The sequence below is a fragment of the Sparassis crispa genome (assembly GCF_003851025.1).
Source record: "Sparassis crispa DNA, contig_000002F, whole genome shotgun sequence".
In the NCBI taxonomy this organism is placed as follows: Eukaryota; Fungi; Basidiomycota; class Agaricomycetes; order Polyporales; family Sparassidaceae; genus Sparassis; species Sparassis crispa.
The window spans coordinates 1,037,651-1,060,881 of record NW_020939749.1 but is presented as its reverse complement, the minus strand read 5'-3'; the positions used below and the strand labels follow the sequence as shown (position 1 = coordinate 1,060,881).

Below are 23,231 nucleotides of genomic sequence, written 5' to 3'. Positions count from 1 at the left end.
ACACCTGAATGGTGCACGTCCCCGCAACACTTCCACCGCTCGGAATTCGCAACCCAGATAACAAATATAGCCCTCCATCGTGCGAGGATTAGAAGTTGCCTAAGACCTCCCCGAGACCCATTCGCGCGAAGTTCTATCAGAGTCAGCGGTGGAGCAGGACTGGTAATTAGTTACCGCTGACCAGTCGGGGGCGAAGGGTGTATAACCCAATCTGATACGGTGCCGGCCGACGAGAGCAGAATGTGTACCTGACTTGGCTTTCACACCCCGCCACGCTAGAGACGAATGCTTATCGCCCAGAGAGACAGAGCATGCAGGACGGAAAAGAGGACCGATGGTGTTCATCGTCCGCACGTCGCTGAGGTCAACCGAGATGATGGTGGATGGTGATTGGAGAGAGAGAGCGAGTACGCTAGTGCATCGACGCGCCGAGGCAGGAGACGGCCCAGCCGCGTTGGTGGCGGCGCGCACGTGATGGGAAGACAGAACTGTATCGTTTTTGATCTAATGTTTTGAGCTCCGACCGTAGACTGTCTTCCTCCTATCTACCACATCCTCAAGCATGGGCTGTACGTGTCGTCGTGCTGCTTGTCATCGAGCTCGCCGCTGCGATGTTGACGGTGCGTTTTAGCTAACAAACCCCGCGGATTACAAGCCGCGCGCAAGCTGCGCAACGACCGCCGCGAAAATCGCTGGGTAAGCCCAAAAAGGATCTGCGAGTGACGATCAGCGACTAACTGCTCTCTCTGGGGTTACTTGTCGTCGGATACAGGCGGATAAGGCGTACAAGAAACGTGCTCTCGGTAACATATATAAGACTTCTCCTACTGGAGGTTCGTCGCACGCAAAGGGCATCGTACTCGAGAAAGTCGGCGTTGAGGCCAAGCAGCCCAACTCGGCCATTCGCAAGTGCGTTCGTGTCCAGCTGATCAAGAATGGCAAGAAGGTCACCGCGTTTGTGCCGGTAAGTGTTCATTGGCTTGTCCGCGTTCGGAATTGGGACGAGTCTAGACTTTCTGATATGGACGATTCCTGATTCGTTGACACGCCGTGCTACAGAACGACGGTTGCCTGAACTTCGTCGACGAGAACGACGAGGTCCTCATCTCCGGTTTCGGTCGCTCTGGCAAGGCCAAGGGTGATATTCCGGGTGTTCGATTCAAGGTTGTGAAGGTGTCTGGTGTCGGTCTGCTCGCACTCTGGAAGGAGAAAAAGGTATCTTTGCGCTTATTTTTGCATGACGATCGACTGTCCTCACGTTCGTTGCAGGAGAAGCCCAGGTCTTAAAGTGTTGTATAGATGGACTCGACACTGCACTGATCGAAATCCTTGCAATCTTAACTGTCATTTACTTATTGGCGGCGCTCCATGCTTTTTTGTACCCTTCAGTATGCGCCCACTATGTCTTTGATCAACCGCTATGCCATGACATGTGTATTATGATGGTGCCGCTTCACTCCGTGCCCGTTATGTCGACCGTAGTTGATTCGGACATTCCTTCTTCCATTGTAGCTGATTGTATCTGGTTTTCATACTAACAGGTCCCAAGCACCGATGGAAGCACAAAAGTAGACTAGCGTGCGGGATGACTAGAGCTACGCGAGCTTCGAGGCCCAGTACTGGGCGCACTAGCTGTATCCTCGCAGGCTTTTCTAATTCCTAGAGTACTCGGACCGAGAGCATTGCACTTCAACATTAGCAGTGATACTGTAAGGACGTATGAATTTTCGAGTCGTAGCGTACAATCATCCCGAAATGTCTCCACAGGGCGGTCCCGCTAGCGGGAAGTAATATTTTAACCAGCGTCCCCACGAGTCCGCCTCAGAGGTTCAAGGCGATCCCTTGTCCCTCCAGGTACTTCTTGAGGTCGCCCATGAGCTCCAACTGCTCACTCACCGTCAGCCCGCTCACGATCATCTGCAGCAGCGAGCCGACGGTGACGTGGTGCTCCCGGATGAGGCTGCTGTAGTACACATAAGTGAACACCCCCATCAGGAACCTGCAGGAGATCAGCGTCGACACGGTGGCAGAAACCCGAGAAAGCGAAGAGGAGGATACGCACTGGCAATCCATGCGGTCAGTCATCCCTCCGTGACCTGGAATGCTATGTCCGAAGTCCTTGATGTTGAAGGCACGTTTGAAGCCGGACGCGAAGAATCCGCCGAACGGCGCGACGAGCGAGGCGAAGCACGACATGAAGAGCAGGTGGCACTGATACGGCGCGTACGGGATGGTCGTCACCGAGCGTCCGAGCTGCAGAAGGCACCCGCCGTGGAGTTTCAGTCAAATTCGAATTCGTGAACGGAACGGTATGCGCACCAACGTAGTCAAAAATACCCTCAGCGGAGCCCACATCTTCCAGTTCCTGTACACGAACACCGGGTTCGGAGTGCAATGTATTGTCTGGCTGAACGCGCTGACGCCCAGGTCATGCACGGGGCAAATCATGTAGTCAAAACGCATGAAGTACGTGCCCCAAAGTATTCCGAAAATGACCGTGCTAAAAAAAGCACCCACGAAGCCCTCGACGGTCTTCTTGGGCGAAAGCTTGATCAGAGGGGTTCTACCGCAGGTGACCCCCCAAACGTAGGCGAAAACATCGTTGCAAATGACGAGAGAGGCGGGAACCCAGAACCAAATCATGCCTTCAAGAATGTTGTTCACGATAAAGTGACTGAACGTAAATCTCAGACCTACGAGCCGAGATGTGATGTGAGGGAGGCGGGTACTGACCTCGACACCACGATGAGGAGCAGCGTCATGTGCACCCAGCAGAACAAACCGAATTGCTGTTTCAGGTATCCCCTCTTCAGGGACATGACAAAGCCCATGAAGCCGATGGTGTAGAGGGTGAAACTGACCATCCGGTGGTTCGTCGCGAAAAGCGTCATGTTCGCATCCGCAAACACGACGTGCTGGGAATATCTGTTAAATCAGCTGAAAGAAATCGATGTGAGAACATACCTTGAAATAGTATATGATACTTTCGCCATACAAGAAGTAGTTGGTTACAGCGAAGAAATACCAGTTCAAGATCTTGCTCCAAGGATCTCGTCCCCTCAGTTCTCCTGCTTTCCCTGAGTCAATCTTCTTCAATGAGAACAGTGCTGTCACCTCGCGATAAACGAGGGTTTGGCATAGCATCACGAGAACAATCATATACACATGACCCATCAGCAGTAGTGCTAGATGTGTTCAAAGGTATGAGATCAAAAAAGTGAAAGAAGGACAACAAAAGTTAGCGCACTAAGAAAACCGCCGATCATGATGAACGTCCACAATGTGCGCGTCAACACATTCTGGCGTTTCTTGACCTGCTCAGCGTCTTCTGCTGGCTTTTCAGGCGCGCCTGACAGATCATGGCTGGATGCTTTGGAGACCTCGCTGGTAGACGAAAGGTGCACCCCCGCACTCGCATCCTCGTGCGTTGCAGGATGTCCGTTCGACGGTAATTGGTCGGATGGTGGTGGAACTGGCGGAGGTGGCACCGAGTATACGACTTGTGTCGGATGTGGCACATCATTAGTGACAACATGGGCAACACCGTTTACTGCATGGGAGGCAGGAGGTGGCTGATCCTCCACTTTTGCGAGCTTCTCTATAGGTGGACGTGACACTTCGTCATCGGCCGCAGGAACGTCTTCCTCTTGGGAGGTACTCTCCGCAGGTCCAACGCTTTCAACGGGTGATGCGGCTCTTGCTGCCACCTCCGTCGCCTTTTCTCTCCGCGCTGCCCGTTCTGCCTTTCGCTGCTCAGCACGTGCTACAGCCTTTGCCTTCTTGATTGCGCTTTTGGAGGGCTTAGCCGACTCTGACGAACTGAAGTTGGAGGAGAGCAATGAGAAGAAGAAGATTTCAATGGTACCTCACACGCCGCGAATTTCTTACCTTTCTGGAGGTGAAGTTTGCGGCGTGGGCTCTTCCCGGACTTCCTCCTCGCTCTCTTCGCCCGATTCTACGCCCAATGCTTCAAACGTGGTTTTGGAGACCCATGATGGTCTTGAATTTGTGCGCGCCGTAGAGCTCATGAGCTATGGGGTAGCCTGGTGATGATGAGGGTGCAAGAGTGGGGGACACGTAGCTCAGGCTGAAGACGGTGGTTCCGAGCTTGACGTCTGCGCTTGGAGGACACGTACACGTGAAAAGAAACATCCATCGCGTGACGCGCGCCTCGAGCGAATCGCGATCGCTTGCAGGAACTTTAGCACCTTGCCTACTCTCACCGTACACCTCCTAGGCTATACTTGTCAATGGTCAAGACACTGTATTCATCTATAGCTACGTACACCGGACAACTATGCATTAAGAGGAAAAATGCTGAGGATGCGTTTATAGGGCACAATGCGTGTAGTAAGAGGGGGGTGCAATGGGGAAACAACGGCTCCTAATGTCCTCTCGATGAGTAGCGATGCTAAGGCAGATACGATGGTGCAAATCAACAGTTAGAACTTCCACTCCGAGTCGACTTCCATAGCCCAGGGAACTGAGCACATCGTTAACCGGTGATATCGTGGAAAACGAGCTAACCACGTACACTTCGTAAGCAAGGTCTTCGAGAAAATCCTCTCTATCGGAACGTCATGACTCTTGCACCATGCGGCGGTAATTCTACAAAAAAAAATACTTCAGGCATCGCAGCATCACCTGAACGACGTGAATCGCGTACCTTGGGTCCAAATAGTTGATTTTACTGCAGGCGTCGTATTCAATTAGCAAAAGTCAAATGCGTCGCGATTCGGGACAGACCTCGTGCCCAAGGCTACCTCCTTTCCTGCCTCTCTATCCTCCATCTGCAGTTTGAAAGTCTTGATCTTCTCGTCGAGCTTTTCGATGGCCTCCTCGATCTTTTCCACTGGGCGATCTCTTTTGAGCTCAGCCTTGTTGGTGCCTCGTTCTTTCTTCAGCCTCTTAAACTCGGCCTCAATCTCGTCAAACTTGGCCTTGAGGACAGACTCTTCCTGCGGGTCCTTTCCGTCGTCGGCGAGCTTCTCGTTGTCCTTCTGGAACTTCTTCTCAGCTTTCTCCCTTTCTTTTGCTTTCATTTGCTCTTCGTGCTCTGCAATCGCATCGTCGTCGAGGTCAGACTCGTCATCTCTGTACTCCTTTTTCTTCTTAAATTTAGAGTCGATGGTGAATAGAGCGTGGCGTAGCTTCATGCGTTCGTACTTGAAACCACGCAGCTAGTGACGAGTGGTGAGTGCTTGAGTTAACACACCTGCCAGGAGTAACATCGAAACATACCTTCTCACGCATCTTACCCATAGACTGCTCGTGCGTCTTCGGAACGGCCCTCTGATGGTTACACAGAATGGCAACCATACGGTTGGCATGGTTGTACGCGTTCAACTTCTCTTGCACTGTTCCCTTCTCAGGGGTTCCTTGATCAAGCTGTTGCTGGAAAGTGATTGAGGCGTTATATGTACGGAAAACCTTCGCAGTGAGACCCTTCATGTAAGACGCGAGATGCTTGTTGAGCAATGAGGTCTATGACAATCACATCAGTCACGTCAGACGGTGCAGAAATCAAGATGGAGCTCACATGAACGCGATCGAAAAGCTGGTCATCGTCCTCCTTACCCTCTTTGAAGATGCGAATATTCTTGTACACCTGTTCGTCGACGCCAACTTGATTATAGTAACGGATCGAGTCTTTACCCAGGAAATCGAAGACTAGTTGGTTGGGCGGCTGCAGCGTCACATGTTCGCAGCGGAGCGAACAACAACCGACGGTGTCTGCTTCGTCGTCGCCTTTCTCGTTACCAGCACGAAGCGCCAGACGATCGATGAAGTACATAGCCGTAGCTCGTTGGCGATCCAACATTGCCCTATTTCTCAAATCTGTAGTGTAGTCCTGTCGGATGCGGTCCACATGTTTCTGCGGGACTGAGTGAGATGACGGAATAAATGATCAGATATAGCAACAAACCTTGAGCTCTCTCGCTTTCTCGAACTTCGACATATCGCTCTGGCCTTTGATGGAGCTTCCCGCAGCGAGGAAGACATACTTGTAGTTTCCATTGACGTTCTCCGTCCAGTTAGCAAGCCATGTAACAGTGTTGTCGTGGATGACGTCCTTCCATTTACCAGGCATATTTGGTTTAGGAGTGGGAACACCTTCACCGATATTGATCGTGATATCCTCAGGACGGACACGATACTAGGTCAGAACGAAATTTAGCATCTACACCTGCTCATAAGTGAGAGCGGTCACACCTTGAGGGCACCCTTCTTGGGATGATCGCCTCGCCCTCTGAACAGACCGGGAGGCTCAACTCGGAAATTGCCCACTTTCTCCTTACGACCGTCAAGGACGCAATGAGTGTACGGGGCCTCTACCGCATCCTTAGCCGCCTTCAGTTCCTTCCTCTCCGCAGAGGATAAGGCCTTCTTCTTTGCCTTCTCCTCCTCGAAGTACTCCCACATAGGACGGAAATTGCAAAGGGAGAAGTCTGTGATCTTAGTGTTGGTTCTCTGACATCGAATGTTAGTCCGCGCGAATTACACTAGAAAGGGAAGGGCGAACAGGAGGATATTTCCTTAGCACTTTCAACCAGTCATCGAAGAAATTCTTGTTGAAAGTATTGTCCTTCGCGTGGTCAGTTTCAAGGAGAGCCGCATAGAATCCAGCCACCTCCTCAGAGTCAGGCGGAAGGTCAACTGGTTTACCTAACGCACTCAGGACTTCAGGGATGAAAACGCAGTGAGGCAATGAACGTCACACACCAGCGTACTTCATCTTGACATGAGACGGTAGAGATTCATAAGGAGGAGGGAAGTATACACCGTTGTGCTCCAAGGTTTGCCACTTCTGTGTGCCATCGCCGTTGGGATCCTCCTGCTCCCACCAACGGAAGACCTCGTCTTCTTCTTCCTTCTTCTTCTTCCCCTTCTTAGGTGTGGCCTCGCCATCTTCCGCCTCCGCTTTTACTGCCTTCCTCTTGGCCTTGGAGACAGTAACGGATGACTCCTCCTTCTTCGCCCTCTTGTTCGGCGCGGCCTTCTTCGCTCGTGGCTTCTTCAATGGCTTATCATCATCTGCGAAGCTCTCCTCGTCAGCATCACTCTCCTCCTTCAGCTTGCGTTTGCCCTTGGCTGGCGCCTTCTTGACGATGGGCTTGTCGTCCTCAGAGTCGTCACAGAGGCGCTGATCATTATCCTCTGTCTTCACCTTCTTCCTCGGCGGCTTGCTCTTCGCGTGGCCATTAACACGTTTCTTCTTCGTGATGGGAGCGTCGTCATCATCGTCGTCGTCTCCTCCTCCAGCAGCGTCGCTGGCAGGTTCCGCCTTGACACCATTGACGATTTTCTTTTTACCATTCGCCACTGGAGTGGGGGTGGGTGTGGCTGCGCAGGCGCCGTTCATGTGGGTGGCGGCCGACGCGATAGACTTGGCAGGCGACGATGCAAGCGGAATACCCTCATCACTAGAGGAGTCATCAGCAACGGCTTTCTTCCGCTTCAAGGCGCGCACATCGGGTGTCACGGGTTCCGAGTTCGTACACGAAACCTGGGACTAAAAACGCGGACGAGCACACTGAGTTGTCCATTTATGATATAGCGTGAAAACGCACGAGAGGGATCTCCTCGTCTTGGCTCAATGACGACTCGCCACCCACCCATGAATTGCCGTTCTGCGCGACGTGGCCATTCTGCCCGCTATGACCCGGTCTCGCCGTAAGTGGCTGGTCGTCGTCAGAATACATTGGGACATCGCGAGACATAGTTATAAAAATATTGCAAAGAGTACAGACAGTGTCAACGGACGTCGGAGAGGCTGAGAAACAGGGTGTGGGATCCAGGTGGGATGAAACAAACAGTGTATTTGATCCTGTTGGGCTCGATGAGTTTAAGTACCATTCCGACCGGCCCTAAACTTCAGCTGCCGTGACACTGCTCGGCCTCAACCACTTTCTGCATATCCTGCTATTGTGCTACCGTCCGTCTATCTCAGTCTTCTTGCTCGTTCCATCGTGCTGACGGCCGTCGGACAGATGGCCAAGATCCCCACTCCTCAGCTCTTCCGCGATCCTTGGGCGAAGAGGGAGGCCTGGCGGAAGCACCCCATTTTCTCTAACCGTGCCATGTTCAGCAAGATGTTCCCTGGATTTGGTGTCGCAGTCGTGGCGTTCACTACTTACGTGATCGTGGACAACCTCTTCCTTCAGACCGGAGGATCACACTGATGCTGGTAGCAGCAGCTACGGATGCGCTCTCATGGTGAGTAAGTGGACAAAGAGTAGCCGCGAGGCTTGATTCATTATCTGCAGCAGCGTCAAGTGTGTCGTGCCGAGCGTTCAATGCCGTTCGCACCTGGAAGGCATCGAACGTCGGTTGCTGATATCATCGTATGCGCAGTACGGTACCTGTGTTCATGCAGTCTGGAGATATAACAACCCGGTTGGTGGCGTCGAAGTAGCTGCGATGCCTTGTGACATTCGTTGGCAATTTTATAGAAGTTAGTCTGGCGTATCAACGGTGCCTTCTGAGCTGCGATTCCCAGGATCAACATGTCTTATCAGAATCTCTTCGCATCCCCGCTGTTGCGTTTGCATCACGAGCTGCCTACCTCGAGTAGGTTTACTCGTACTACCGTCAGATCTGCTGTCTCGCCCATATATTGTCAGTTAAACATGCCAGGCGCTTTTTCGACGTTGCATGACTATTATACTGCGTTCATTCGTCCCGCGTGCCTGTTTAGTCTTTCTGCTTGCACGATTCCAAACATTTCTCGTTAGTACGTACGAGTCTAAAAACAGAGCTGTCACAACATTACTCTGCAGGCGTAACGCAGCCCATTTTCAAAGAGTATTATCCCCTATCAAGACTGCAGTCGCACAGCGGAGTACATCAGCCTTTGAGATAACGCTTATAAACCTCGTTATTTGTCTCTTCGACATAAGGATACCCCAAGTTGTTGAGGAAGGTATCGAAGGCCTGGGAGTCGCTCTTGGAGACTTGGATACCAGCAAGCACTTTGCCCAAATCTTCGTCATGGTCGGAATCAGCTCTGCGCTGGATACGAAAGTTACAAGCGAAAGTTACCTGCACCGTGGTTGCGGTAATGGAAGAGCGAGATGTTCCAATCGGACTGCAGACCGAGCAGGAACTTGCGGAGCGCTCCGGGTCTTTCGGGGAATTCTGGGAGAAGAGGCTGGTCAGCGCAACAAGTAGCAAAGGGACTGAGCGGAAAATACCTACCAAACCTAAATACTCGCTCATTAGAAACGTTTTGTCTACCGCCGATCATATAACGGGCATGCGTCTTCGACATCTCGTCGTCACTAATGTCAAAACCCTTCATACCCTGCCGCTCCAGAGCCGCGAGAAGGTCCGATACTTCCTTTGCCCTAGACGTGCTTTCTAGCTTGAAAGATAGGTAGATCTGAGCCCGCTCAGGATTATTATACCGATAGATAAATTCGGTGGTTGCACGAGGGTGAATGACATTGTGAAGTTGCACGAAACTGTCAATGGCTGCATCAGTGTCTCTGTCACGATGACAGCAGTATCGGCACCTTACCTTCCAGGTTTTTCGGGTATCTCAACACTAAGAAGCGCCTCCCGGCCCTCACCCAGTTCAGCACGTTCTGCGACGAACCGAAGGCGGTCGAAGTTCATATTGGCGCCGCTAATAACTGCGACGAACTTTTTCTGGGCACCAGTGAGATCATTGTCTACAATGTACCGCTTCAGTCCTGCCAAAGCGAGGGCACCTGCAGGCTCAGTGATTGATCGGGTTTCTGGGAGCAATGAGATGGATCCGGAGACGGACATCTTGTTCAAGTTGCTCACCTTCAAAGATGTCTTTGATAGCTGCACATAGTTCATCGGTATCGACCTTCACTACACCATCCAGTAACTGTTGACAGATTCTGAATGGTTCTGCGCCGACAATTTTCACCGCTGTACCATCGCTGAATGGTCCAACTTCATCCAACGTGACTCGCTGTCCTTTCTTGAGACTCCGATCCATGGCATCGCCATCCAGAGTCTCCGCACCAATAACTTTGGTCTTCGGCGACCCGATCCTCTTGACATATTCAGCGACTCCAGCAACTAAACCGCCCCCGCCAACGGCGGCAAAAATGGCATCGAGACTATCTGCATCAGGAAACTGCTTGAGGATCTCCATGCCTATCGTCCCTTGGCCGGCGATGACGAGCGGATCGTCGTACGGTGGGACAAACGTGAGGCCATGCGTCTCCGCCAGGCGTGCGCATTCAGCCTTCGCCTCGTCAAAGTCTTGCCCGTAGAGGACAACTTTTGCACCGAGCCGGGAGACATTTCGGACTTTGATAGAAGGTGTACCCTTCGGCATCACGATGGTGCACGGAACGCCTAGTCGAGAACCGGATAGAGCAACGCCCTGGGCATGATTGCCTTGAGAGATCGTCAGTACACAGTCATCCATTACGCAAGATATCCAACTGGACTCTTTCATGAGAATACGCACACTAACCCGCGCTACAAGTGATGACGCCCTTCCAGCGTTCTTCCTCCGTCAGGCTTGCCATGAAATTGTACGCGCCGCGAATTTTGAAGCTGAAGACCTCTTGAAGGTCCTCCCGCTTCACATATATCTGATTCCCAAATCGTGCACTGAGATTGGTGCAGAAAACAAGAGGTGTCTCCTTTAGGATTTCGTAGACTTTGGAGGTCAGGATGAGTCTCAGATAGTCTGGAGTTTGCGAGGGTAATAGATGGTATCCTGATAGTCGCGGATACGGGAGTGGTTCTGGCGCATGAGAAGCATATTCAAGAGTCGCCGACGCTGACATACTTAGAGCCCTAGTTGGTAGCTACAGATACACAAAAGGCCGGAGGCAGGGGTGTAAAAAGTTATGCCGAGCGCATGCGATCGAAGATCGCAGTCTTCGAGGGAGTCATTTCGAATTATCTAAGCGCCTGTACTAGTCTTGTATACCGCCACTTGTCTGAAAACTCAAACCGCTCCGAACCAAAAATATGCGCACACGAAATATTCCTTGAAGTTTATAGAGAGGAGATCTCATACACAGAGCTCAGACACAGAATTACCCGTGAAATCGAGGTGACATAGGGTGAGATCTCACATTCACGTGACTTTAACAGCTCAGATTGCAACTTGGCATGCGAGTCGACGGTTTACTGCATTTTCTGCAAGACGGTCCACTACGAGAAAATACATGTGAAGAGATACTACTGTCACTATCCAAATTTCAGATGCACCTGCCCAAATCATACAAAAGAGCAAGTAGCAATGGGGATTGCCAGTGGTAGTACAGTTACTAATACCTAGTCTCCTCACAATATAGCCGATTGCTGTAAATCCCCGCGCGGTGCTTATAGAATTTTTCGGGAAGTGGGACACGTAACTTCCACAAGGAGAGATTTGGAACCGAGCCATTACTTGGTCTGCGGTAGGTCGCTTGCGCGGATCGGCCTGCAGCAGGACCATATCGGCCATGAGCACTTATATCAACTAAAACCTACCTGAGGCACTGAAGAATCGAGAAGGGCAATCATTATGAGTCCAACGTAACCAGACATGACCTACATCGCATATCTATCCGAAAAAGGCGATGACCTCGCCCAACGTCTTAAAACGGGGGTTCATTCAGTGTATGACCTGCATCTCCACCAAGTCGATGTCCGCATCCACCGGGTCCTGAAATACTTCAAGAATAAGCATACAGTGGTTGGGTGGATCACTAACATTCAGCAATCATCATCATGTCGGTTAATATATTTTGACATGGATTCAGCGTGACGATTCGCCCGCCGTCCAACAAGCGTGTAGTACCCGTGATGTGACCGTTCTGAAGGGAGTTCAGTATCAGGCAGGAGAGGGGTTCAAGTTTGGAAACACTAGGTACACCTATCTCCACATCATCCTCGAGCTTGTAAGTTGGCTCCTTACCAAGAAGGCCTCCAATCTAGCACGAAGAGCGGGCGAAGCATGGCACCACGTTCTTGAAACCATTTCTGACTATCCCGCCACAAGTCCTCTGTTTCCATCAATCCACCGGGTATTTTCCCAGACCCGTCTGTCGGCCGAGTTGGATTTGCTTATGCCACTGTTATAAACCGGCTCAGACATGCTACTTGGTCCTGAGACGGAATTTGAGAGATGTCGATGAGTAGAGTGTTGAAAGAGACACCGAAGCAAGATACGTGAGATCTATCAAGGGGATGGACTTGCACTGGCAGTCGACATTCCGTGGTTGAGCACTGCGGGTCACACAGTATCACGCTCAGGGTCAGTCACGACAACGCAAGCTCTTGAAGTCGCTATACCGCTCGCGTCTTCGTTCGAAGACAGTGGTGGGAGGTGATGTGGAGATAAGGCCGAATCTAATACGGCGGGCAAAGTAGGCCAGAATTTAAGCAGATCTGCAAAGGAAGGGTAAAATGATGCTCTATTCATGACCTCAAGTCATCAACCGCTCTGGCCAGTGGTAAAGGATAATTTGAAGGAAAAAGGCGAGGTGCGAGACCATAGCGACCCTGAGCGTCAGGGGATCTGGTAGGCGCTCGGTGCCACTGGACTCGCCGTCGCCAGACTCGTGGGCCGCGTAACTCTCCCGCGTTGAAATACCTCCCGAGGTTTGTAGGTCCTTGTAGAGTTGGACGGTGAGCCCGATGTGATCTGATCCACTACATGACGATCGGTCCTACTGGATAGCTTGAAATACGCCCCTCATACAGCTGGAAGTTCAGTGAATCAGACTATCCGAAATTGGGATGCAGAAAGGAAGACCCCAACCTCCGCATAGTCTTTGAACATCATGCTGTCTAATATTTGCCACGAACCTCATGTTACTGTGGAGCATTGATCAATTCACCACTGGCAGCAGTCACGGTGGATCAATCCCATCTGCATAATCTTGTGAGCCTCTATGATTTTTCCAAAGTTTCGGTACCAGGGAACCAGTCCGACAAGAGTTGTAATAATTATCATATCATCGTGACGACCGTCGTTTGTCAACGTCGATTCATGCGCAATGAACACGTATCACGTGACTTGCACGACAAAGCAACTCCAGTTCGAAGTTCGGTTGTATTCGTCCCTCATTATATATGTTAGCTTTCATAATCACAATCCGTGTCTATGATGCTCACGTGTCCCAGCTATGAAGAGGGTGCTCTAGTGACGTTGATAGTACGGTTTCGACGGTCCAGCTCAGCCCGGTCCGATTACCTTCTCCCAATATTAATATTCTTGAGCTAGTCCTTCCTTCCCATCCGAACATTTGGCCTCGTGTCTGACTCGCGTCAACTCTAGACTGGCCACCTGTCGACATATCAGGTTGCTTGGTACTGTGACGGCAGTGTACTTATTCTACCAGAAGACTTCATGGCGTTGAACAACTTTACAACGGTACGTACCAATTTATCCACCTTCCTCGAGCCTCCCAGGTCGGATTTAGCAGCCAACGTCAGTACTGTCGCGATTGCGACGGTGGTTGATGTAGCACAGTTACTGATGCAGTCTGGCATCCCCGTGCATGACAGGCACTGATACAAGCCATGGGGAGACCTAAGTAGTGCCGATGGTACCCAGATGGGCAGTCTGCTGGTCTGATGTGGCAACATCTTCTAGTGCGTCCACTTGACGCTTGTGGCGCTTAGTGCATTTTGTAGGCCATGAATAAGTGCACTTCGGTCATTCGGCCGTGGGCGCGTGTAATCATGCTCTATTATGCACCGGTCATCTTGGATCCATTTTCCCCTTTCAGGTTTGCCATTGAACTATTCGCTAAGGCGGGAAACCTGCGCAGGTAATTGCCCGTTCCGTGCGGTTTACCAATGTGTAAGCAACAAATATACACGCCAGATTCTGCCCAAGTCGTACAATTCACAACCTCTCAGGGCCTTTTATTTTGTGGCAGTTTCAATTCTTTGGCAGTGAAGCCGCGCGAGCTCCAAGAACCGCATATATAGGACCGCCGCTTTCGGATGTTATCCATGAGGAGACGTAGCAAGTACGTTATTTCCATTCATTCCAGGTCTGTCGAGAATGAACCTCCTCATGTTCTTGCATCACGCACTAGTCTTCCTATGGCACGATAATATGGTTTAATGGATAAGGGTCGGACTTGTCATTTTCGCATTGCACATGTTAGTGCCATCCTGGGACCAGCAATTTAAAGGGAGCATGTGGGACTGGAATATTCAACGAGCCCTCCACCATTCTGCCGATGGGCGTGCTCAGCATTATGATGTACCATTCCGCAACTTACCTTCCCTATGCCGCTGTTCTTGTTTTCATTTTTGTCCTTTTGCGTCGACGCAAACAAGTTTTACCCCTCCCTCCTGGACCTCCCGCCGATCCAATTATTGGACATCTTCGAAAACTTCCCCCTGTTCACCACCATGGAATATTTCAGAAATGGGCGGCAGAATACGGTTCGCGGTGCTCCTGCTGTACGCCAGGCTGGGGACTGATGCTATATAACCCAGGAGATATGTTTTATCTCAATGTCCTAGGGCAGTCGATGCTGGTCGTGAACACATTTCAGATTGCCACGGATCTGTTGGAGAAACGGAGTGCTAACTACAGTGATCGGCCTAAAAGTGTGTCACTCGGCCTGTAAGTTGAGACCGTTCTAGCAGCTGTCCCAATCTTACTCCATATACTTAGACTTGGATTTGATTCATCCCTTGCACTGATGGAATATGGACCGCGATGGCGAAAGCATCGACAAATGGTACAGGCATATTTTAATGCAAAGAAGTGCCGCGACTATTACCAGCTTCACATACGAGAAGTGCATGTCCTCATGAAAAACCTGTTATCGCAACCCAAAGGCTTTGATTGGGCCATTCAGAGGTACGCCTCTCTCCAGAACCAATTTCGGACGTTCCCAAACCTTTCTCCCCAGATTTGCAACTGCGAACATCATCGAGATCACATATGGACATCGCGTTCTAACCGACGACGACGAATACGTCAAGATAGGGAAAGCTGCGTTGGATAGCCTGGAAGCTGGGAACATCGGCGCTTCACCGGTTGATTTCTTTCCATTCTGTGCGTTTGACAGATTTTTTTCATCCCCTCTCTCCAATGTATTGACCAAGCACAAAGTGCGATTTGTCCCTCCCTGGGTGCCCGGATGCTCTCATTTGACGGGTCCTATTCGTAAATATCAGCCTGCCGTGAGGCGGCTTCACGACTTCCCCTTCCAAGTCGTCGAGAATGAGATGGTGAGAGGTTTATGGTCGATTGGAAGATTGATTGCATATTCAGAACGATGCAGATTACTGGTACAGCTCTACCCTCATTTACGTCCACCTACTTGGACAAGATAGAGCGAGAAGGGCCAAACAACGAGAAAGAACTTTCGGATATAAAGGCTGCAGCAGCAAGCCTCTATATCGGCAAGTCCATAGGTTTTCCTTGGCCTGTGTTCACGAGAAGCTAATGGCTCTCCTAGGTGGAGTGGAGACGGTTGGCATTGCCGTATGTGCTATCGACGCGTTTATTCATATAGTGACGACAGATGTCCTCCACTCTTCGTACCTTTGTACTCGCCATGCTGTTGTCTCCGGAGGTGCAGCGAAAGGCCCAGAAAGAAATTGATCGGGTTGTGGGTACGGATCGGTTTCCAGACTTCAGCGATCGTGCGAGTACTCCGTACCTTGATTGTGTGTTGCAGGAGACATTGAGGTAAGCGACCTCTTAAGGTTTTCGTGCTGGTAGCTGACACCATTGTTTAAGATGGCATGCTGCCGTTCCTTTGGGTTTGTGTCTCTCATTGGTGGGCGGATGCCTGCTAACGAGTGGTGATAGGAGCACCGCATCGAAGCGCCGAGGATGATGTCTACAATGAAATGTTGATACCTAAGGGAACGTACGTTATCACAAATTTGACGTCAGTATCAATACCAATGCGTACATCACCCAACTCACTAACTTAAATACACAGAGCCATGCATCGAGAGTTCTACAGGGACGCCGATAAGTTCTATCCTGATCGATTCCTTCCGGAACCCATTGGCTATGGCGAGATTCATCATGTTGCTGCATTTGGGTTTGGTCGACGGTACGCGACTCCGAAATATTTATTCTGCCGTTGTGATTCCGCTCACCGGATGTGTAGACGCTGTCCAGGAGTTGATTTTGCACTGAATACCATGTGGATTATGTTTGCGACTTTCCTGGCAACGTTTGACGTCACCTATGCGGTTGGAGAAGACGGCAAGAAGATAATCCCAAAGGCAGCGTTTACGCCTCACCTCACCAGGTGCGTACCAGTCACATCCGGAGCTTCTGTAAGGCCTCCAATTCTTTGGAATCCTACAGTGCGCCTGAGCCATTTGAGTGTGCCATTACGCCGAGATCGGCGAAAGCGGTGGCTTTGGTTCGACAACAGATCGCCGATTGAATGGCGCTCCTCTGCCTGACATTCTTGCCTATGTGCTCTTATTTACTCTCGCACATGCCAGTGCTGTTCTAGCTATCTTGCACACTCTGTTCTGTTGTTTTTGTCCTCGTGTTTTGGTTGTACGATTGCTGGCCACATAGCTATGGGCCACTTGCTCCTAAATAGCAATTTGCCAGTGTAATCTGTGACTTAAGACTCATTTACGAGTATCCTCAGTACACAATGTTACCTTTTTCAATATAAGTATATTAGTACCTACCAGTTAACTCCGCAAGTACTTCAGATCTTCAGCTTGACGCCCGTTAAACACGACGCCGGGCCGCAGGCCGACGCTCCATTTCAGGGGATCTTCGCAAGCGCCTCTCTCTACGCATGCTTACCTGTTTCTAGGTTTGTTTTTGTTCAGGGTGGTTGAGGGAGCAAGCTCAAAGTGAGTAAGTCGCACGTCCTTGGAAATTTCGACTAAGTAAGGCTTCAATTTGGATTATCGAAATTCACTCGTGGTAGAGACAGGCAAACCAAGGCTTGACATGTCCTGATCCGAAGTGAAGTGCCCAGCAACTCGCATCAGCATAAATCGTCCCACTTGGTGCTATCAGACCTGGGAATCAACTTGAACTAACCGGCTTGCCCATGTATCCAGCCGACCAAGGACTCTCCCCTCCTCCCGGAAGTCCAGCCTACCTTCCAGCGCTATTCACACGTATACGCGCCGCACACCCTGTTCTGCCCGTTGATCCCGTGGTCTTGCAGTCTGTGCTCCTTTGTCTTATTGCGCGAACTCCGGGACCTGCATCGGCTTCTGTGTGTACTGACGGCCAAGATGCTTCGGACGAAAGAATTAACAGTGCAGGCTTGAGCATGAATCTCGTCCTACGCACCAAGGAGGAGGACATTAGACTACTCTCTCATATAGTCACTTTAGTGAGTGTTACAGTCTTGATTCGCGTTTGCCGCTACCCATCCCACACTCATTTCACCAACGGTTTTCGGTCTGCGCTACCGAGACGCAATTTGTCTCTTTCACCTCGATAGATACTGATCAGGCATCGATAGATTTTAACGACTGTCTTTGGGTTTTCTGCTCACAGGCACAAAGTGGGCCATACACAGCAAGGACACGTATGTAGCGCTCAGTCTGTTGGGGCCAACCCAATGTTGCACCCAGACTCATTTCTCCGTGGGCTCTTTTTCCGCCCACCTCGGAAGCGTCCACGGCGTGTCCGCCAGAACGCGGATCCAACTTTGCTTGGAACTACCGGGAGCCACCTCTCACGTGCATATGCACCGCAACGCTCCTCGACATATCCCATACCTCCTTCCTCGCCTTACGTCACGGCAACCTCTGAGCTTGACCAGGCGGACCAGCAGATAACCTCGGCTGGGCATGAGCAACACGAGCAACTTCTTGACACCAATTCACTCGCTTCATCTCGTCGTCCATTTCAGTCCTCGGTGACACCAGCTTCGACATTGCGCATGCAGCGTCCGCCAGCGGACCGGACACGCATAGACCCACCACCATTGCTGTCCGTGTTCGTTCCACCTGAAGGAGATGATCTCTCCCCGTGTCCTTCCTTCCCGCAAGCGGTTGTCGTATCAGGGTTGGAGCAAGCAGGCGCTCCAGCCCAAAGAGCTCTGACGCATGTGTTATCCGAAGGAAAACTGGTGTTGCAGGAAAACGATGAAGAAGAGGGTGCAATCAAGGATTTCAACGGGACATGGAATCTTCCTAATGACTTCCTGATGGTGTATGTCTGCAGATGGGATCCGCACGAACGACCCGCGGTTCTACGAGGACTAGTATGTCTTTCAGTAACCCAATTATTCAGATTGATCTGACACTAGGCTCGTTGCATTGTTACGAGTGTAGCTAGACAAATTTGCGATGAGCGTAGATGTTGTGATCGAACCCTCCACACGACAAGCCTTTACTACGTACCGCTCTACTTTAGTGACAACTCCGCATACCTCACCTTTCCCTTCTCCGCGCGCACTGCCCTCGGAGCTCTTCCCGACATCCACAGGCACTCCGACGAACTCGCCCATCCGCTCTGCGCCCAGCCGCATTTCGACCCCTGTTATACCGCCTGTTATACCGCCGTCCGAAGTGGCACACCTCCGCTCTCTCGCGTGCGCAAGCCCAGACGCACAGGCGCACGCCTACACGTCCATTCATCCCTCTCTTCGTGCCTATCTTTGCGACCTTTTCTCAGCCACGCGCCACCATCCTGCGCTAGACGGCACGTTACTCACGCGGCGTGCACACAAGGACGCCGAGGCACTCGTCAGGGCCTATCGGGTCCTTGTCGGAGACTCTATTGGCGCAGAGCTTGTGCGCGTCGCCGGCTCCAATTGTGCTATTAGCGAAGACGGAGATGAGTTTAGTGCGGACAGTGGGGAAGGAACGCTGGAATGGGACAAGCCAGGCATGGACTTGGACTGGATGGTCGGAGGGGGGTCGGACACCGGGAAGGGCAGGATCTCCAACGATACTGACACGAGCGGTAGCATGGAGCACGTGGTGCGTCTCAACCTCGAGGAAGACATTAGAAAGGGAAGGCAAAGCACCGAGCAAGACCTCCCGCAGCCACCGGACTTTCGCGAGCAAGTCGATGACCATTTGCGCAAGTCCACACACCTGCGCAGTGATGCGGAGGTCTGGGATATCTCGGAAGTAGACGTCGCGCGGGTATTCCCAAGGGTGGTGTCCCACCGTTTAAGGGTGCGCGAGGGCCCTGACCACGAGATCCTTGGGAGTGTGATGTGGCCTGCTGCGGGTATCGCGCCTGCGGGTGTTAGAGGTGCCAGTGCCAGTGCTGGTTCGAGCCTACATCCTGAGAATGAAGATGTACGATGGGAGAGGAAGACGGTGAAAGAGATTTTGGTGGGTATCCTGGCCGAAGTATAGGCATCATCCCATGAGTACAGTCGATAAATTAGGGTGAGTGCTTTCAGTGTGCATTGTTAGTGGATTGATCTGACAAGACTGAAGCTACTAGGGGTCAAAATAAAGGGCATTCCCATTCGCCGCTCGGAGAAAATCTTCATCGAGCTCGCTCGACTATAGTCTGCTTCTGCAGGATTATGGATCGGTGTGTTTTTCATCTAGACTTCTTTCATTAACGCAACTCTCATCGACAGTGACAACAGACCGTACGTACATACAAGCACAAACGAACCATGCAACAGAAAAGCGCCATCCACCGTTCATCAACGACCGAAGAACTTGTAGGCTGTGCTCCTTACTGTGCTATTGGATCTCCTCTAGTCTTTCATTACCTCTGAAAACCACATGTCCCCTCCGTTGGAACAACGGCGGTAGTCGACCGACAGGCCGTTTTTTGGCCTTCGTCTTGATTTTGGGTACATCATCCTTGCCCAATGGGGTGGTTGACTGTTCATTATGAGAATCCGTGTCCATCCCCATCGCGTCATCGGCGGGATTGTCCGCCTCGAGAACGGGAGGTGCAGGAATGCGACGAGTCGTGTTGCAAGCGGTGCATGTATATACCACCGTATGACCATGGGACGACGATTCTGTGAATGCAGGGCATTATTCGGGAAATATCTCTAGCAAGCTGGTGACTCACTCTTTACTCGGGTTGCAACTGTCGAGCCAGGTATCAAAACGACATTACAACCCCTGCAGAGGGTGCGCTTGATATTGGGATCCCTGACGATGACAGAGTTCGGTACATGAGAAAGGCGACAATCACGGAAGGACTTACAATTTCACGGTAGTTTTCTGCCCGATGACACGCATCGACCGGATGTAGCTCCTCGACAGCTCTGCCGTAGAAGCGGGGTGCCTGGCTTTCGCCCCCTTCTGCCGTTCATCTGTCTTGCTTCCTCGATGTAGCAGTAGCTTCCCGTTCTTACTTTTTCTCTGCAATCTTCTGTGTTCTGTAGCGCTCAGATTGGGGGCGGCAGAGACGGCGATGTTGTCGACGGACGAAATGGAGGTGAGATATGCGCTGGCCTGGTAGAGGAAGTTGATTCGCTGAATGATGTCTCTGCTTGTTACGCTTCCAAGGCTGACGTTTGGCGGTTGATCTTTATTTTTTTTGCCCATCGCGACGTTACAATATGGTTCGAGTCAAGTCGGTCGAAGGAGGTGAATATAACATCCGCATATGGATAGAGGTAAGATAGACCACTTTTGGCATGTGAACAAACATGTACAAATAGCCTATTCACTCTCTCATCTCATACTTTACAGCTCGCACTTACCTCGCGATAGCCTCTTTCTGGTTTAGGTAGCAGTCAGTAGTTTTGCGTGACGAACTTGTGTTCGTCAATTTTTTTTTTTTTGGTTTTTTTGTGTCTTAATTTACGATAGTACAAGATGAGTAAAGGCGAAAGGAAGACGAAACGGAGTAGACTATTTTTCGGATGTTAAAGGGGAGAAAGAGATAAAAAAGACCGGGAGGACTATATTATGTTTTTCTCTTCAGCATGTTCAGAACTATAAGACACGAACCATGTGGAATATAGTGTGTGCGACCAATAACATCTCGCGTAGTCACAAAGTAGCACATATCGCAGGTATCGACAATATGCGCAATGACAGAGTGAATATACTGACGAAGTTCCGGGGAAGACATGATGGTCATGTTAAAATTCGACGTTCAACGTTCAACCCCTATAACATCGTGAAGCACATGCCATCGATGACAACATCAAAGTCAACACACTCAAACAATAAGTAACCAATCATTACTCTCAGAAGTAGGGAGGGTCTTGCATACTGCTGCGCACTTTCGGAGGTGGAGAAACCTCTCTGCGCTCGGTAATCTCTCCAACTTAACATATAGAATCCACAGCCAAGTCGACCTCCACATACATTCCACCGACACCCGCCAACCCCGGTATAAGTACAAACAAACACACGAAAAGCAACGCCCAGCCGCGCGCTCACCCCCCACACGCCACTCGTCGACCCGAAGGGAGAACAGCGTGCGGGGGGGAGACAGCAACAGAAGGGAGAAACCACCGGCGAACGAGTACCGCTACCAAAGTACGGAACGGGGGAGACAAGGAACGGAGGGACGACCGGACGGTACGTAACGTAGAAAAATATGCAGGTAAACCATGAGAGAAAATACGAGCTGGAACTGGGGGTCCGATAATTAGCGAGACGTGCAGAAAAAACGGAATCGCGGACACGACGCATTTTATGCCAAACAACGGAGACAGAGAGGGGTCGAATCACAAGTCTATGGGGAACAGAAATCCGCCAAGGGAGTCGCTCAAAACACGCCGACCTCGGGCGGCGCGAACGCCCACGAGGGGTCCCATCCTCCCAGCTCGAGGTCGAGCGCGGAGGGAAAGTCCACCATCGGCTCGTCCTTTGCACCCTCGTCGCCATCCGGCCTGACACCCTGCATCGCGCACATGTCCAGCAGTCTCTGCATCTCCCCACCCGTCCAGTCCGCCGTCAGCGACGGCGCGGCCTGCGTCTGTGGTGTGGCGGTGGCGACAGGCGCAGGATCAGGCAGGGGCGCTTGCGCGAGCACGGGCGAGGGCGCGAGGATTTCGCGGAAGAGGTCCGCCATGGCGCCCTCGTCCAAATCTGCCGGAGGTGGTGCTTCGGCGCCTGGAAGGGGGGAAAGGGCGTCAAGCTCGAGCTGGAGGATGTTGGCGTCGGACGACGGGGCGGGCCCACCCGCTGCTGGGGCACCGATGATAAAGGAGGGGCATCGGTGTTCGCCACCCGTGCTAGGTGGCGAGTGGGCTCGGCGTCGTCAAAGGGGAGGTCGAGGAAGGGGCTCGAGCTGAGCGAGGAGTCGTGAGAAGGAGGCGGGGAGATGGGGAAGATGGGTGAGGGGGGGACGAAGACGGAGAAGGTGGTTGTGGGAGGCTGTGAGGAGGGAGACGGAGGCTCTGCAGGGTCAGACGCAGAGGGAGCGATAGATGGTACGTTGAGCGGAAGGCCAGAGGCTGCGAGAGCCTTGACGACGGCGTCCCAGCCGGTCTCGAGAGTCTTGATACGCTCCTTGAGCTCCGCGTTCTCCCTGTCCCTGGCTGCGTCCCGTTCCCTCTCCTGATCCCGGGTACGATCTGAGTTCTCCTGCGGGCGACGAAGGCCGACGAGACCCATGCCTGCGCGTAGCTGCCTGTTCTCCTCCTCGAGCTCGGCGACCCGGCGCTCGAGGTAAGCGAATTGGGCCTTGCGCCTGTCTCGGGAATTCTGGGCTGCTATGCGGTTGCGGTGGGCTCGGGCCTCTTTCCGTTCCTCTACGGATGTTTCACCGCGGGCGCGCTTACGTGGAGGCGCCCCAAGTTCGGTAGTGGTACTGAGGTTGGTGTTTCCAGGAAGCTCGGATACAGAGGGGGTCGGGGAGGAGGTGGATGCGGCGGGAGAGGGGAGGGCGAGCTCGATGTCAGAGTCAGCGGTTCGCTTCATTGCGCGGCTTGGGAGATGGGATGCGTGGCTTGGAAGACGGGATACGTGTCTTGAGGAGGAGAAAGGAAGGGCTGGTCTTGTATGAGTCGGGGACTGCGGTAGGCTCGCAGGACGGACGTGGAAGTCGTGAGGAAGGCTGCGGACACGTCCTGCCACGTCGCCCGTTGCTGTTGTCGGCTGTTTGGCATAATTTCCTGTTTTGGGGAGCGCAGATGGGCGCTTGAGCTCGTCCACCGGCAGAGAATGAATTCGCTGACCACCCATTCACTCGCTTGTGCCGCTCGAACTTCAGCGTGCCTATCGATAGCGATACTGTAACCTTGCTTTGACGGCGGCGCTCCATTTCCTCGTCCCTCAAAACACCAGCCACCGCGCGCCCAGTGAGTACTGCGTTTCAACACAGTCCCTGTCCCTCTCCCCAGCGGTCCGTCGGGTCCTATTCGCTTCCCCACACG

The 23,231-nt window shown here is 51.9% G+C and overlaps 9 protein-coding genes across 9 annotated transcripts; 4 read left to right on the top strand and 5 right to left on the bottom strand.

Moving 5' to 3' along the window:
• Positions 1 to 562: 562 nt before the first annotated feature.
• SCP_0303240 (40S ribosomal protein) lies at positions 563 to 1,287 on the top strand (the record flags this gene model as incomplete). The annotated part of the gene is made up of 5 exons (XM_027755721.1): positions 563 to 569; positions 632 to 696; positions 773 to 964; positions 1,060 to 1,215; positions 1,270 to 1,287. The coding sequence occupies 5 exons, from the start codon at positions 563 to 565 to the stop codon at positions 1,285 to 1,287; spliced, it is 438 nt and encodes a 145-aa protein (XP_027611522.1).
• A 534-nt stretch (positions 1,288 to 1,821) lies between these two features.
• On the bottom strand, positions 1,822 to 4,028 carry SCP_0303230 (Putative phosphatidate; the record flags this gene model as incomplete). The annotated part of the gene is made up of 7 exons (XM_027755720.1): positions 1,822 to 1,999; positions 2,063 to 2,253; positions 2,320 to 2,674; positions 2,734 to 2,915; positions 2,965 to 3,185; positions 3,248 to 3,819; positions 3,889 to 4,028. 7 exons carry the CDS (start codon positions 4,026 to 4,028, stop codon positions 1,822 to 1,824), a joined length of 1,839 nt encoding a protein of 612 aa, XP_027611521.1.
• A 414-nt stretch (positions 4,029 to 4,442) lies between these two features.
• Positions 4,443 to 7,721, bottom strand: SCP_0303220 (DNA topoisomerase 1; the record flags this gene model as incomplete). Its single annotated transcript, XM_027755719.1, has 11 exons — positions 4,443 to 4,483; positions 4,535 to 4,608; positions 4,667 to 4,690; positions 4,747 to 5,180; positions 5,242 to 5,484; positions 5,540 to 5,875; positions 5,927 to 6,157; positions 6,214 to 6,471; positions 6,524 to 6,666; positions 6,724 to 7,513; positions 7,572 to 7,721. The coding sequence occupies 11 exons, from the start codon at positions 7,719 to 7,721 to the stop codon at positions 4,443 to 4,445; spliced, it is 2,724 nt and encodes a 907-aa protein (XP_027611520.1).
• A 270-nt stretch (positions 7,722 to 7,991) lies between these two features.
• On the top strand, positions 7,992 to 8,183 carry SCP_0303210 (hypothetical protein; the record flags this gene model as incomplete). Its single annotated transcript, XM_027755718.1, has 1 exon — positions 7,992 to 8,183. The coding sequence occupies one exon, from the start codon at positions 7,992 to 7,994 to the stop codon at positions 8,181 to 8,183; it is 192 nt and encodes a 63-aa protein (XP_027611519.1).
• Positions 8,184 to 8,847: 664 nt separating this feature from the next.
• On the bottom strand, positions 8,848 to 10,778 carry SCP_0303200 (Threonine dehydratase, mitochondrial; the record flags this gene model as incomplete). The annotated part of the gene is made up of 6 exons (XM_027755717.1): positions 8,848 to 8,984; positions 9,043 to 9,138; positions 9,199 to 9,464; positions 9,521 to 9,740; positions 9,793 to 10,380; positions 10,460 to 10,778. 6 exons carry the CDS (start codon positions 10,776 to 10,778, stop codon positions 8,848 to 8,850), a joined length of 1,626 nt encoding a protein of 541 aa, XP_027611518.1.
• Positions 10,779 to 14,180: 3,402 nt separating this feature from the next.
• Positions 14,181 to 16,367, top strand: SCP_0303190 (cytochrome P450; the record flags this gene model as incomplete). Its single annotated transcript, XM_027755716.1, has 13 exons — positions 14,181 to 14,388; positions 14,443 to 14,572; positions 14,624 to 14,812; positions 14,865 to 15,010; positions 15,068 to 15,186; positions 15,240 to 15,360; positions 15,417 to 15,430; positions 15,483 to 15,649; positions 15,701 to 15,723; positions 15,773 to 15,854; positions 15,909 to 16,025; positions 16,083 to 16,226; positions 16,286 to 16,367. The coding sequence occupies 13 exons, from the start codon at positions 14,181 to 14,183 to the stop codon at positions 16,365 to 16,367; spliced, it is 1,542 nt and encodes a 513-aa protein (XP_027611517.1).
• Positions 16,368 to 17,000: 633 nt separating this feature from the next.
• Positions 17,001 to 19,278, top strand: SCP_0303180 (predicted protein; the record flags this gene model as incomplete). The annotated part of the gene is made up of 3 exons (XM_027755715.1): positions 17,001 to 17,291; positions 17,424 to 18,170; positions 18,241 to 19,278. The coding sequence occupies 3 exons, from the start codon at positions 17,001 to 17,003 to the stop codon at positions 19,276 to 19,278; spliced, it is 2,076 nt and encodes a 691-aa protein (XP_027611516.1).
• A 342-nt stretch (positions 19,279 to 19,620) lies between these two features.
• On the bottom strand, positions 19,621 to 20,442 carry SCP_0303170 (predicted protein; the record flags this gene model as incomplete). The annotated part of the gene is made up of 3 exons (XM_027755714.1): positions 19,621 to 19,907; positions 19,961 to 20,043; positions 20,099 to 20,442. 3 exons carry the CDS (start codon positions 20,440 to 20,442, stop codon positions 19,621 to 19,623), a joined length of 714 nt encoding a protein of 237 aa, XP_027611515.1.
• A 1,365-nt stretch (positions 20,443 to 21,807) lies between these two features.
• On the bottom strand, positions 21,808 to 23,040 carry SCP_0303160 (hypothetical protein; the record flags this gene model as incomplete). Its single annotated transcript, XM_027755713.1, has 1 exon — positions 21,808 to 23,040. One exon carries the CDS (start codon positions 23,038 to 23,040, stop codon positions 21,808 to 21,810), a length of 1,233 nt encoding a protein of 410 aa, XP_027611514.1.
• Positions 23,041 to 23,231: the final 191 nt, after the last annotated feature.